Genomic DNA, 15,014 nt, shown 5'->3' with positions numbered 1-15,014 from the left:
GTACAAGTAACAGTTTTTATTTCGTGTGTTTCGGTCGTGTCCTGGCAGCTCATGGCAGGGATTGCTAAGACTTGTATTTTGACCAGTGATTTAACTTTGTGATTTTCCTGAAACACATATACATTTAAATTTTTTTTCTACGTGTGTGGGGAAATACTAAATACTTGTAACAAGGCAATACATTTGGAGCTGGAACTACTGTCATCTTTCACAGATATGTCAAAGAATCATAGAGTAATCCAGGTTGGAAGAAGCCTCTAGAGGTCATCTGGTCCTCCTTGCTCAAAGCAGGAGCAGATTAGATCAAGTTGCTCAGTGCCCTGTCCAGCCAAGTTGTAAGCATCAAAAAGGCAATACCACAACCTGCCCTAAATAATCTGTGCCAGTGTTTGGCCACCCTTATGGTTAATTTTTTGGTAATGTCTAATTGGAATTTCCTTTGTTGCATCTTATGTCTATTGCCTCCTGTCCTGCCACCTCAAGACAGAGGTGCTTGAGCACTTGCCAAGCACCTCAGGGAAGTCTGGTCCATCTGCTCTATACCCTTCCACTAGGTAGGCAAAGGCAGCATTAAGATTACCCCATAGCCTTCTTGTCTCCAGATTTGGCAAGTGCATCTCTCTGAGCCCCTCATTTGTACATCATGTCCTCGTGGCTGTGACTGTTTTGGTGGTCCTCTGCTTGTCAGTATCTTCCTCATATTAGGGAATCCACAACTGGATCCAGTATTCAGATGTGGTCTCACTGATGCTGAGTATAGGGGCGTAGTAATTTCCCTCATCTTGCTAGCTATAGCTTGCGAGTACGACCTGTATGTGCCTGGTTTTTGCTGTCAGAGCTCGCTCCTGACTCAAGACAAGTTGTCTTGTTGACCAGGGCCTACAGGTCATTTCCTGCAGTGTTGCTTTCTGTCCAGTTGGTCCCCAGCCTGTAATGGAGCAAGAGGTTATTTACTCCCAGCTGCAGGATTTCACACTGGCTTCAGCTGAACTTAATGAGGCTCCAGTCAGCCCATTTCTCCAGCTTGTCCAGGTTCCTCTGAAACAGCCTTGTCCTCTCAGTGTGTCAGACACCCTTCAGTTTGGTAATGTTCACAGAATTGCAGAGGGTGCGCCCACCCTTTCATCCAAGTCCTGAATACATTACTCCAACGATATGTGATGTATTGTATGGCTTGAGGAAGAGGAGGGTTCAGGTTGATCTTAATGCCCTCTTGACCTACCTGGTGGGAAGGTATAGCAAAGATGGACCAGACTTCTCAGAGGTATGCTGTGGCATGATTCGCTTGTATTTTAATCTCTCGATATTATCTAATATGTTGTTCAACTGTTTAAAGATGTTCAATGCATTTTGGTCATATTTTTGTGCTAAACAAGAAGAAATAGTAATTTAGTGAGAAAATACAGAGTTTTAAGCTCTCTTGCAGCTCATATTTTTTCCTCTTTTTGCTGAAGTGCTTTGATCCCTACTCTTGTCACGGACTGCTCAGGTACAGTGACTTCAAAGACATAGGTCAAGTGCTGTCTGCACAGTAGTGATTTATGTATCTGCAGTGCTACATTTTTGAGTCCTCACATATGTGTCTGTGGTGGGAGGAGGGGATAATGAACAGAAAACTCTTGTCTATAAGGAAATGTTTAGAAAAGAGAAAAAACAATCCAGAGCATGTTTAGACTAAGAACCATGACCCTCATTTTTCCCCTTGACGTTCAACAGTGTATTTCAACAGATGTTACAGTTCAGTTATAAATTCTAGAAAGTTTCTTTAATGCAAGTCATTTAAGTTATTTTCTGATTTAAAAACTTGATCCTGCAGGTGTTTATCTCACTGTGTCTTCAAATGTAAATGCAATCTCCAGATTCCATTTGGACCTGGAGACAGTATATTAATAGCAATATTAATAGTTCTTAAACTTCTGATTATTCAAAATGCATATTCTCTAGTGATTATGTTGGTCGGTACAAAAATGTGATAATTTCCTTCAAGCTGGAAGCTACGTATTGCTGGTTCTCATGTCTCCTTTCCTTTCTCTCTTCCTCCAAGAGCGTATATGACTTTTAATATTTTTTATTATTATTCAGTTTGATTTTGGGAGATAAATATAAATGTACTTAATATTACAAGTATATTTGTTTAAGCGGTTTTAATTTTGTGCTGATGAGAATCAAACTTAAAAGAAAAAAAAAAAAAGACAACCGCCTAAGCAGTACTCCTAAGTATCTTTCTGTGGTATAGACAATCAAAGACTAAATGATGTGTCAAAGATGAAGAATTCAAGTAGTGCATTGCAGCAAGCAGCTGGACCTGTTGGACATAAAACACAGGACCAAGCCACACAGACTACTTGTGAAATTCCTAGACCTTCTAAATCAAGCAGGGACTCAGCCGACTTCCTTAAAAATGAGGTATTCAGAATTCCTTTTGACTTCCCCCCCAGTTATGTTACAATCATTAATCATCATAATTGTTAGACTATTTGGGAGTGGGCTTGGGGGTTACTTCTGTTTAGAAATCTGTTTGAAATGTGAAAAATAAGAATTAAGGATATTATAGTATGGTTCAGTACTTCAGCATGCAAAATACATTTAATACTACTTTCTAAAGACAGTAATAATACACTGTAGACTAAACCTTCTTTATATCAGAGGGAGTTTTATGAAGGAGTAAATTCCTTCTCCCTCATCCCTGTACAACACAACTGCCAAAGACAAAGGACTAGATTGTTAAATCAGACTCTTGCTAATCTATTAGTCATACGTGGATTTTTAATTGATAGTGACAGAACCCACACATCAATTCGGCTGTTTTTTCCACTGCGTAAGAATTCATTCCTGGAGCTCAGAAGCTGGTGTCATTTCCAGTTCACTCCAGAATGGAAATGGCATAGCTAAAACATTGCGTATCTTGCCTCTTGAGCTAACTGCATCAACTCTCTCCATGTTCTACACTCATTGACTGGGAACCACTCGCAATTAACTCAGCCCCAACAAACCAGTACTCATCAATGAATGTGAGCATATGGTATTTTAAAAGTTATTTAATGGAGAAAGTTGTCACTATGCAGGAGTACTAATAATGCTCTTTTCTCACCTGATCCTTTCAGCTTATTGAAGAAAATGAATGTCTTAAACAGGAACTAGCCAAAGCCAAAATGGCTCTTGCTGAGGTCCAAATGGAAAAAGATGCCCTGCTTCATCGTATAAAGATGATGAATGTTGATCATCAGTAGGACAGTGTTCTGCTGGCACAAGGCATCATCAATAGAACTTCAGGTGATGGTGGCATCTAAAATACTGTTTGTAAATTGCTGGAAGACACGGTTATTTTTTTTGTCACAGGGAAATTTTCTCATCATGAACAAAATGTTTGTGAACTAGTTACTATTCTGAAATTATCATTAAACATTGTAACTTTTTTCAGCCCATTTTAAACTGAAATGACTTTGGAAAAATCAGTTTATACTGTACTTTATTAATTTACTGAAGAAAAAAAAATCACATAATCTACTTTTAATATTATCAAAGGAGATGTTATTTTTTAAATGTTTTCAGAAAAAAGTGGATGGCTTAGCAATGAAAGAAGGTGCCTAGGTGCATAACTGAGTAATATGTACCACACCTCATTAACAAATTGTACTTCTGTTTAAGGTTACATTGTTTTATTATTACTAGAAGGTATGTATGCAGGAGGCTACATTTGCACTATGATGATATGGGCTAGATCCTCTAGAATAGTATAGCTGCTGAAAATTAAAATACCAGCCCTAAACTGGCCCTAAATTCAGTGTAATTTGCCCACAGAGGATTTTAAGAATAATCCTTTGGTGCTATTAAGCTCCATATACCCTTTCCATATGCACTCCTAAAATGCAACGGTAAATGCTGGAGAATTTAAGAGGGCATACTGCCGGACCTTCTTTCTGCACGAAGGTCCACTCCATCTGTATAGCTGATGTAATTTAGACATTCACTTTTTTTTCCTCTCTCTGTGATGAGGATATAGCACTGCAGTAGGATCCAGCCCTGTGTGAAAGGTCAGCTTTGAGTCATTTTGCATGCATGTCTGATTTCTGCACAACTCCTCAGACATGCCCAAGGATTTGGTCCAATGTATTTAAATAAGTAATTTCAATGCTTGTGAAGGGGAAAAAATCCTACAGGGATTCATTAATTGTATATTCTTTTTTTTGATAAAAAAGCTGTAGAGAATCATTTAATTACCCAATGAAATTGTGAGATTACATGAAATGTAATTATACAGTTTAGATCTTGGGTGATATGTACAAAGTGAACAATAATTTTCAGCTAAAAAATGGTACAGATGAATAAATTAAAAAAGCACAACACTGTAAAATAGAGAATATGAGTGTGCTTCTGAACAATTTAGGAAATGACGTACAAAACGATACATTCCTGTAAGAGATTGGTTTTGCTAGAAGTAAAAATGACCGAATAACTTAACTAGTGACCTTGAATCTGACAACTGAAAATCTTTTAATTGCTACCACGATTGTTTCTGCTCCATGGGATATTTGAGGGAAGTTTTGTTTGTAGACATGCAGACAAATCTCAAAAAATACTTAGTATCCTGTGGTTTGACTTTGCATATTCAGGCTGTCAGACTCGTTTTTAATTAAAACTGTTTTCATTAAAACTTATTGAAGTACATATAATTTACACTGCTGAAAACAGTTCTTGAAAGTATGTAGATTTTAATCAAGAACTCTGTGGAAGAACTGGTTCAGGCACTATTTTAAAGCCTGTCTTATGAAATCCTAGTTGAAACTCCCTTTAATGCCCATGGAAATTTTTATCTTATTCTGAATAAGATGAAAAAATACACACACAACAGTTTCTAATAGAGAAATGAATTATATTTTAAAAGGTATTTAAGACAACACAGTATTAAGTATGAGTAGTCCAATTTCACACAAATCGAATGTCAGATTCAGGGGAGGTTTCCAGATTCTCAACTGGTATAATTCTGATTGGTACTATTAAAGTCAGTAATTCTTACTCAGTTTATCCCTGCCAAGATCTAGTTAGAATTATTCTGAAGAAATGAATGTATAGAATGCTTAATAGCATGTCGCTGGAATAATACATTGAGAATTGTTTAATTTTTAAAAAGAAATAAACAGCAATATGAAATGCCTGTCTTTATTACTGCACAAGCTAGTACCTGCTTCTTTTGACAAAAACCAAACCAACAACCCCAATCAGCGAGTCAGATGTTGAAATTCAGGGTATCGCTTTTTAGCACTTCATTATAACTGAGTACATTTCTACTTCATGGCGGTTTTGCAGTTATGAGCATCAGCGTGTTTGGTTGTGGACTTGAGATTACCAAGTGATAGTACTGTGTTGCTCAGAGAGTTTTTCTATTGAAAAAATGCAGAGGGAGAGTTAGTTTATTGATGTTTGAAAGTACAAAGTTAAACTAAGCCTTAACAGGTTATACTAAACGTAGCTATTAAAGGCCTCAGATTAAATAAAAACGCTTAATTAGTTCTCAGGGCTGTGTTAGTGTTCATAACCTCTTTAAATCCTAGATATGAAATGTGTACCGTCAGTAGAGCTTCTTGAATGAATCGCCGCTTTTATTCTGCAAAGATCTAAATGGAACAGCGTTTGGAGAATGTCAATATATGCAGAAAACTGACTCCAGAAGTCTCGCAGGCAAACTGTTACCAAGTGTTATTTTCTATTTTCTGGGGAAACTTAAACTGGTCTACTCATTCAGCTGTTTAGGAATACTGTTTTAACGTCTAATAAAGCTTTTAACTTAGCTCACTTTGATGGGGCTGTGCCCTTTCCCAGGCAAGGCCATTGATTCATTGATTCAAAGTTCCCTTGCAGTAACTGTTAACTTTGTTGGTAAGCGGCAATTTTAAATCTAAATTTCGTGGCCTTACGGAATTGTTTATAAAAGGCTATTCCGGTCCCTGGATTAAACCCACCGTGGCTGTGGGCACAGGGCACCACAGTACTGGCTGGGAGGGAGCTGCCTTGGTTTTTTGGTGGGTTTGTTTTTTGGTTTTTTTTCTGCCTAAGTTCTTCTTTTCCTTGTCCCATGAGCCATGTCTGTTTGTATAGTCTCCCCTAGGAATTGCCTTGGAGTCTTAAACTGGGATCGTAATCGGTCTCTAAAGGATAATTGCTAGCTACAGAACACTTCCTAAGTCAGACATGATAATGGTTACCTTTACTCATAATAAATGTAAGAGGAATGACTTTATCAAGACTATATCAAGCATCTGCAATTCTAAGAGTACAAAGTGTGTGAATCTATTGCAGAAGCAAACTCCTTGCAGTGACCAGATTTCAGGTAAGTAACGGAGAAAATAGTTTCTATATAAAAAATGTGCTTGTATTGGTCTGGTTCGTAAAACATTCATCAAAAAATGCTTGAAGTAGATTTTCAGCTCACTGTTGCTATCTGCGAATTTTAGAGAGTACTTCAGATTTTGATTTGGCTGTTTATATAAATCAGTGTCTTTTTATCTATTGTAGGAACAGAAAGTGACCTTGCTGCTATGTTAAGTAGGAAAGAAGTTGTGGGTACTTGCTGTGAAATCCACTAATTCATCCTTCCCAGTAGGGAAATTATTATTTTTTTTTTGACAGCCCTGCAACACTACCTTACCTTTTTTTTTCTTTTTTTTTTTTTTCCTTCCAACCTGTGCCATTTTTGCTGACTAGCTTTTGAAGCAGCCCCATTTTGTCTGCCTCAGTGAAGATACCTGTCACTGTGAACCTAGCAGCAGGCTTTGAAGTGCTGAAGCACATCTCTAATGTATTGAGGCAGACACGTGGCTTTGAATGGTGCCGGCAATCCGCACTAAGCTGCGTTCTGTGTAGTTTTGTGGTAACATACCTCCTGATCTTGTGTTTCTTATTAACAAGATGGAATTTGAAAGAATGAGCCACACAAAGGTCATGCTAATCAGTATTAAGGGATGGAAAAAAAGTATAATAAAATGCTGTGAATTGTGTTGGAGGAGCAAAGCTGTGTTTCTCAATCAAATTAAGAAAAAGCATAAAGTTTAAGATCAATAGTAAGTAGAAGCTGTGTAGTTACAGTTCTATGTATCTTTTTGCATTCTTATATAAAACCTTTAAATTCTCACATTTCTAAAATTATTTTCCATTTGAAATTTTAGTGAATTATTTAAATCTGATGGTCTCCTCATTGCATGTAGAGGGCCAATCCTGTCACTTTAGTTAAGTAATCATGGAGGTATGCAAGTTTCAAGCAGTTTAAATGGCTTAATGAGTATAAACAATGGTTAGACATTATGTCTTTGAATTGTCTGGTTACTAATATCTGCTTATTGGCTACTGTGTATTTTGGATATTAAAAAAATAACAATTTTAATTACAAAAGGTATTTATGGAACACTTCAATATGTAAAAATTTTTTGTAACTTCCAGCTTCTCAAATTCTATAGAACATCTTGCAAGCATCTGTCACACTACATGCTAGTGTAACAAGTTGCAGGAAGTGAGTCTTCAAAAATGAAATAAACTCTTGATAGACCTGTGTTCTCTCCCAAAGGGGAAACTTCTGCATCCCAAAGAGATGAATCTCTTGTATTGCCAGCTACTTCAATAGGTAAATATTAGCTTTGTTAAAAGGTCACTTTGGGTTTGTCTGTCATTCCCAAGTCATGCCTAGCTAGTTACGTTAAAGTATCTGTATTTTGTTATTTCTTTGCTATCTCCTGCCTTTCTTTTTGTCATCATCACTCATTTTAATATGAGCAGAAACGGAGTATATGTATTTCCTGAAGCTTTCCCCATGTAATCTCAGTATTAAATCTTATGTTGTCTAAGAATTTGAGAGCATCATTTTGGAAGTAAAATTAAGATGCATCACAACTAGGTAAGAAATCGCTGAAAATGCTGATTGGTTTATAAGGTCTGTGAGATAAGGAGTAATGCTTGATCTTCTGTGAGAGTAAGCTGGTAGTGTGGGGAGCATGATGCATGAACTGGTTAATGCAGTTCTAGGTTAGGGTATATTTGAAACCACCATGATTTTGAGTTAGCTACTTGACAAGTATTTTAAACATTTGACAGAGATGCATGAACAAATGAGCACTTTCAGAAGTGGTAGTCTCAGCCAGGAGGTGCTCAGTAAAGAAGTCTCTAAACAAGTTACCTGTGGAAAAAATCTGGATGTCTTCACATTGTTCTGCAAACTCAGTACGCTTACCGTGGAAGGTGCAACTGTCATAAATACTTGTGCCACGTGTAATTATATTGTTCTAGTAACTGTTGGAGTTTTTGAGCACTGGAAGATACCTTTGCAATGAGAATTATCATATTGAAGTATATGATCGTTAATGTTTTACTAATAAGAAAACCAGTGCGTAATCAGTTCTCAGAATTACGAATTGTTCGGTCATTTCAACGCGAATAAAACCACGGCGAGCAGGGCTGTCCGCTCCTCGCCGCCGCTAGATGGCAGCCCAAGAAGTCACTTGCGGCTTCATTTCCTCGTGGCTACAGGTACGTCCTGCGCCTTCACTCATCCACAGTCCCATTAAACTAGAAAATGTCAGGATACAATTTGCAGTTTTTATAAACTTCTGATGATTAATTTCATAACACGATTTTAAATCACTATTTTTTCACTTTTAATTTAGATAGCTTATCTTTGTTCTACTGCCTTCTTTATAGCATATTAATTTTTCCTCTTTAAATAAATCATATGAACTGCCTGAACATTGTTGGAATAAAGATTTTGTTCCCTCTTTTAGGTTTAAGTAAATTCTAAAACCATATTTTTTTACAGACTGGCCCTTTTATAGTAAAATGTTTATTTGTTGTGCTTCATAATTATCTGTTAAAATAAAAACTTCAGGAAATTTTTCTGGCTTTCTGGAAATTTATCATTGCAGAGATAAACAACTCTACCTTGATATTACCAATGTATTTGTTCGATTTCCTTGGTAACTAGAAAAAAACTGATTTTATTCTACTCATTTTTAATAAAAGGACCATATATAGGGTTTTCCTGTGTATCTTTGGGAATAGCTAGAATTAATCCTTTACAAATGCTCTACCTTACCGACTTTCACCAGATGGTAATCTAATAAAATAGTTTATATTAACACTGTTAACACTATAGTGTGTGTGGTAAGTGATCTGGAATAATTTCTTTTCATATCCTGTTTGGCTATTAAAAATCTTACAGGCAGAATGACTAAGCAGAGAGAAGAGCAATCTATATAAAATTTACTGTAGGAATGGGGTCGTTTTATTTTTGTTAGATAGTTAGAGAAAATAGCATAGAAAGCAGGTATCTTTTCATTCCTCTGGAATCCTAATGTGGTTTATTCCTTCCACTTATTTTTTAATTTTATTTCTAATAGGAGACTGCTACTCAGGGTAAGTGTGATGGAGAGGTTTTTTTAAGGTGTCATCCTCATCCTGTAATGCCACATACTAGAATGCATTGCAGAATTAGACAATATACTGGACACCAACAAAAGCACAGACATTTACCTGAACTGATTTTGGGATAGAAATGAGGCTTCTCTGGTGAAACTTAGCAGGAAGAGTTCTCAAAACATTTTTCCCTCATTTGCATCTAAAATATAAGATTCAATAGTTCTGCAGTATTTGCCAAAAAAAAAATAAAAATCTATTTACAGACTTCTTGAGTACTTGAAAATATTTATACAACAGCTTTCTTAAAAAATTATAAAAAATATATCATCTCCAGCATTTCATTACCTACCCAGGAGTAATGTAAGAAATATGGTAAGTTGCAAACAGTCATTGAGAATTTTTTTAAACCAGTATCAGAGTTAGTTGCTTTAACTGGATTCTAAATCTTTCCAAATCACTAACAGCTGGCGATATCTAATTCTCATGGAAAACTGCAAGTTAAATTTCCAGCTCTTACTCATCTGAAGATATATCTGAGAGTGGCCATGACCTGAGTAGTGAGGTTCTTAAACCTTCTTTTGCCATTATCAGAAGCATTTTCGACTTATGCAACAGAAGAGTATTCCTTTGAAGTCGTAATGTTAAGATTTAAAAAGACTCCTTGAAATGGAACTTGACAAAATGTTTCAGCAGGCGAAGACAATGTAGAGTTAATCTCCTTCGCCTTCTGGCTGTGCGAAACATGTCCCCTATTTAGCTGCTGTAAGTCACTGCTGTCAGGGAAGAGGGACAAGGGAGAGTATTTGAAATAAGCGTAGGGAAAACAATACACTAGAACACATTCTGAGCATCTTATTCACAAAAACTTGTTCCTATCTGGCTGAACAGCTTTCATCCTTAACAACACTGCTGCCTTTAAATCTACAGCTGGTGAGTCAAGAGCAAGATTTTTACCTAGCAGCAATTTGTGACTTCTAGGCAGTAACAGGTCCCTTCCCCTCCCTCCGCACCCCCCCCACCCCCACCCCCCTTTTGGTGACAAAAACTGGTACATTGAGCAACACCGTAGTATGTGTAGTAGCTGGTTATTAACTGACAAACTGCCATTAGAGTATCGCTGCCAGAATCTCCCACTTTGCTGATGTCCCTTCACTTTAAGGACACTCGGAAACTTTTTATGCCAATTAGGAGAACCTACATAAAGTGAGATTTATTAATAACAGAGGGCTTAGTTCTATCGGATATTGTGGGATCTCACCGTTCCTGAACTCCACTGGAAACAGGCCTGCCAGAAGAATCTGGGACTGAAGCGCTGGAGGTGGAGATACTGGCTGAAGATAACTGAAGCCACACATACTTAAAAAAGGATGAGGCAGAGCTGTAACTCAAACGTGTCCTAAACGTGATGTATGTTTTCACTACAGCCATCCTAACAGGGTAATCTTCCCTGTGAGAAATATGGAGTCATATTAAAGAGGAGAAGGAAGCAGAAAAGAAAGGCGAGGAGAATTTTTATGGAACAAAAAATTGTGGCAAGAAGTGCACAATAAATGAAGACATGCTGGATACTAAATCAAGTGGTGTAGTTTAGATGCCACGAAGATGTGGGTACACAATGTGTATTAGAACAAGTGCATTTTAAAATGTACCAAAAGATTCAAAATAACTGGGAACGATGATTTGATGTAAGAAGTCCTATCTGAAAGAAAAGAAATTGACTTGGCTTCTACACCAAATCTGAATTGTTCCCTTGCTGAAGTGGTGGTGGTGATGAAACAAACCACATCATAAAAAGGTATTAGGCTAACACAGAGTAGTGTCTTCACCGGGATATTGCTTAGGGAAGCAGTAGTTTGATGAAATGTTAATATCAAACTAAAACTGGGCCGTTCCATATTTTGCTGTTTCAATTTTAAAAATGTTTTATGGTATCTTCACCATAAAAAGGAATGATGTGATAAAATAGTAGTGTCGCAGAAGCTTACCAGTTTGCCATTACAAAACCTATTTTCAAGAAATTACAGCATGGGCAGGTTCAGGGGTGTGCAAGAAACAAATGTAAGAAAAAATTCATCACAGCAGTTATCAGATTTAGATGACTTAAGAATTTTCCTGGTTGAATTATTCATCTTAGTTTAGCGATTCACCCAGCTTTAATACAGTTTCCTGTACTTCTGTTACACTATCTCTTTATTGGAGGTTGATCTTTTTAGCTCCAGTTTATGGTATAGTTAATTATTTGAGTAAAGATTATTTTGCATTAATTATTGCATTTTTTTGCTAGGATGATGCCAACCTATTTGCATACCTGTAGCAGAGTATGTCTGTGTATTCTCTATCCTCTTAAGAGAATATGGAAATAGAACATTTATCACAAATAGCTGTATAAGTTTTCTTCCTATAGAAAAGAATCCAAAGATTAATTCCTAAATGTACTTTGCTGAATCAGCTCCAGTTAAAAGTGTCATGTATATGCTGATATTCCTGTAATCCTCTTTGCTACCTTTGCTACTGATGTTCTGATGTAGGTCAATATGCTACTGTGTTCTTAAAACATCTGTCTTGCATTTAATATTTTTTTGTGTATGTTTCTGCCTCTCAGAGCTTTAACTTAGCTGCTGAATTAAAATTAACAGGGCTTTTTTAGTCATCTTTGGTTCAGATAAATGATAAGCATAAATCAAATGAATTTGCTGGTTTATCCATAGACTTCACCAATTATTATTTTTAACTGAAATCTATTGCATTGTCTGAAGGCTGCGAATGAGAGAGATGTCACATTAGCAAATGAATTACTTATGCTAATATTTTCCTCTGTAATCCAGTTACACAAGAGATAAATGAGATTTAGAAATTCACTGCATAAATGCATCCTCTCATGCAAAAAGTAATAATTTTCTTCCCTAGGCAGTACAGGACTAGCTTTCAAATTTTAATAAATACCCTAGAATGTTGTTTTGTGGGGCTTGGAGAAGTAATTAAGAATGAAGAACCTTTTTACTGTTGGGCTAACTGAATAAAATATGTCAGGAGCCCTAATCTTGTGCTAGCAGCCAAGTATCATCTTCACAAAATCGCAGTCTCTGGCAGATCTGGTATTAATTGTTCCTCTTGGCAGACAGCAAAAATACCCTTAACATCAGAATCACTGTGTGGTTGTATATGTACATAGTAAGCAATTATCTCTGTATTTTAACTTACATATGAAGACTACATTAAACTACACTTGCAAAAGGCAGTATTCTGAGTTAAGATTGATTAGCAAGATGATGAGCAAAGCATACGTATCTATTACTTTTACTGTGTTACTATCAGTGTGCATGTATAGGTAGCAGTCTCCATGCTAAAAGCCAATTTATCAGAGTAACAGCACACACAACTAAGTGTAATACAAAGCAATGCTAAGCCTATTCTAAATTAAAATGTTTGAATGGAAAAAATACATTAATGCTTTTAAAGCCTGTCCCCTGCCAATTTCATTGTATTTCCCTAGTTCTTGTTTAGGAAAAAATAATGGATAAGGGCTTTACATTTACCTTTTCCATACCACTTATGATGCTTCTACTATATCTCTCTATGGTTATTTTTTTAAAGCTCAACTGGCCATGTCAATTTAGGCTATATCAAGGCTGTACTATAAACCTGATTATACCTCTTTTCCTTTATGGTGCTTAATTCTGATGTAGTCTTTTTGAAACAGGACAAACACAATGGTTTTATACATTGACATAATGATACTCATTTCCTTTCCTAATAATTTCCAACAGGTTTATTTGCCATTTTGATTACCATGTACCATTAAATGGACATTTTCGTAGAAATAGCCCAAATAACTCAAGATTAAGGAGATGTAACAGCAGGTTTGGAATTTTAAAGGGGAATCCCTCCTGTTTTGCAACATAAAATTACTGCTTTCTTTTGGCAATGTTGAATTCCACCTTCTATTTTACTATCTGCTAGAACAATGCCATGATGTACTCTTTCATAATCCGTTCTAGTTCAAGCTATTCTGAAACCTGTTCCTTCGCTAAAAAGCTTGTTACTTCACTTTCTATTTTCTTCAGAGATTCTTTATGAGTTTGCTGGACAGTGCAGGTCCTAAGAGAGATACACAGCTGTCCTGACAACCTCTCACCACTGTGAAAACTGGCCGTTCTTCCATTTTACTTTCCCTCCTTTAACCAATTGTCCATTCGCAAGAGAATCATCCCTCTTACTTCATTACAGTTTAGTTTCTGTAAAGGTATTCAGTAAGGACCTTGTCAAAAGCTTTTTTGGAAAGTACATACAGTTTATTGATTGAATTGCCATTTTCCATATGCTCTTTGACTCCTCCGAAGCTCTAACAGATATACAAGATGTGATTTGCTTCTCCAAAACCTGTACTGAATCTTCACTATTGTATGTAGCCAGATGCCTACCAATTTGCCAGGCATGGAGACCGGACTCGGTAGTTCTCCAAAGTCCCCTTCAAGCCCCTTAATAGTTACTAGCATATTTACTACCTTCCGCTCATCTACTACCAAGGCCATCCGAAACAATAGTGTGCACCTCACTGTTTTAATTTCATGAATGTTAGATTTTAGGTTCCTTCAGACTCCTTGGGGAATTTAATCTGGTGCAGAGAAGCAGTTCTTATTTATGAGTTTGTTTAAAATAAAACCTTTTCTTATGCGACTGTAACTTGAATTAGCCTGTACGGAAAGGCTCTGGTAGTTGAAATGTCACCCAGTTTTTCACCAGCAGTAGTTATGTTTACTCAAAAAAACTTGACCAGGCCCAAGATCCAGTGCAAACTCGGCTAGCTGTATCACTTCTGTTGAGAATAATTATCTAAGTTAGAAATTGCAAGGATTTGGTAAATTACAGCTAGTACGAGAATCAGTGGAAGACTGTTCTTCATTGCGCATTTGACAGCACATTTCAAATACGTTCTGTCTTGTTGATCATCACATTGTCTGTGTGATGTATCCAGAAGCATAAACATACCGGAAGGACGTATGATGTGTAAGTGTTTGCTCAACCATTTCTGTAAATTCTGAGGAGTGATTTGCCACTATATAATACAATAGCTATATAATAGCTGCTCTTGGTAGAGACAAACTGAATGGAAACCCCTGGCAGGATACCTCTAGCTGTGGTATTGCCTTATAACACACCAGTCCCCCCATTGCGCATTCCTGTATGCTGCTGGTCAAGAGCCAAGGATAACGCTTGTGCTCAGTTCTAACAGCTGGCTTACTTTCAGTTGCAGCCCCTCATCACTAGAATGCTTCAGCTAAGACTTCTGTGATCCTCCTTTCAGGCAGTCAAAATCTGATGTGTAGGCAACGTTGTACATGTCTTAAAGAGAAAACAAGAAGAGGAAAATATTTTAAAGTCCAAAAGAGGTTGCAATGTATCAAAGGTAGAAACAAGTTATTTTTATTGCAACAAGCTGTGCATTGAGCAGTACAGGGAAAGCTTTAATACTGTATTCTGTCAGTACACGCTGGGTTGGGGCATCTAATCAGCATGCTGCTCTTACCAACTGGTATTCACGTTTGATTCTGCATTTCTCTCTAATGCATGAAAAATAGGCATATTTTGATAGCAAACTGATCTAAACCTACAAC

At 36.8% G+C, this 15,014-nt stretch overlaps 1 protein-coding gene across 3 annotated transcripts in view; it reads left to right on the top strand.

Moving 5' to 3' along the window:
* UHRF1BP1L (UHRF1 binding protein 1 like) overlaps positions 1–5,793 on the top strand; it is a 61,584-nt gene extending 55,791 nt beyond the window's left edge. For 2 of the 3 annotated variants that reach the window (XM_040594839.1, XM_040594840.1), the window contains 2 exons: positions 2,237–2,406; positions 3,105–5,151. In XM_040594839.1, the coding sequence (XP_040450773.1) occupies positions 2,237–2,406; positions 3,105–3,230 (296 nt within the window). In that variant the 3' untranslated portion in view covers positions 3,231–5,151. Of the gene's footprint in view, positions 1–2,236; positions 2,407–3,104; positions 5,152–5,552 lie in introns of those variants that run through there. The other variant, XM_040594838.1, reaches the window with a different exon arrangement.
* The last annotated feature ends 9,221 nt before the right edge of the window (positions 5,794–15,014 follow it).

Source organism: Falco naumanni, chromosome 5 (assembly GCF_017639655.2).
Source record: "Falco naumanni isolate bFalNau1 chromosome 5, bFalNau1.pat, whole genome shotgun sequence".
Taxonomy (NCBI): domain Eukaryota; kingdom Metazoa; phylum Chordata; class Aves; order Falconiformes; family Falconidae; genus Falco; species Falco naumanni.
This window is presented reverse-complemented; position numbering and strand designations above follow the sequence as displayed.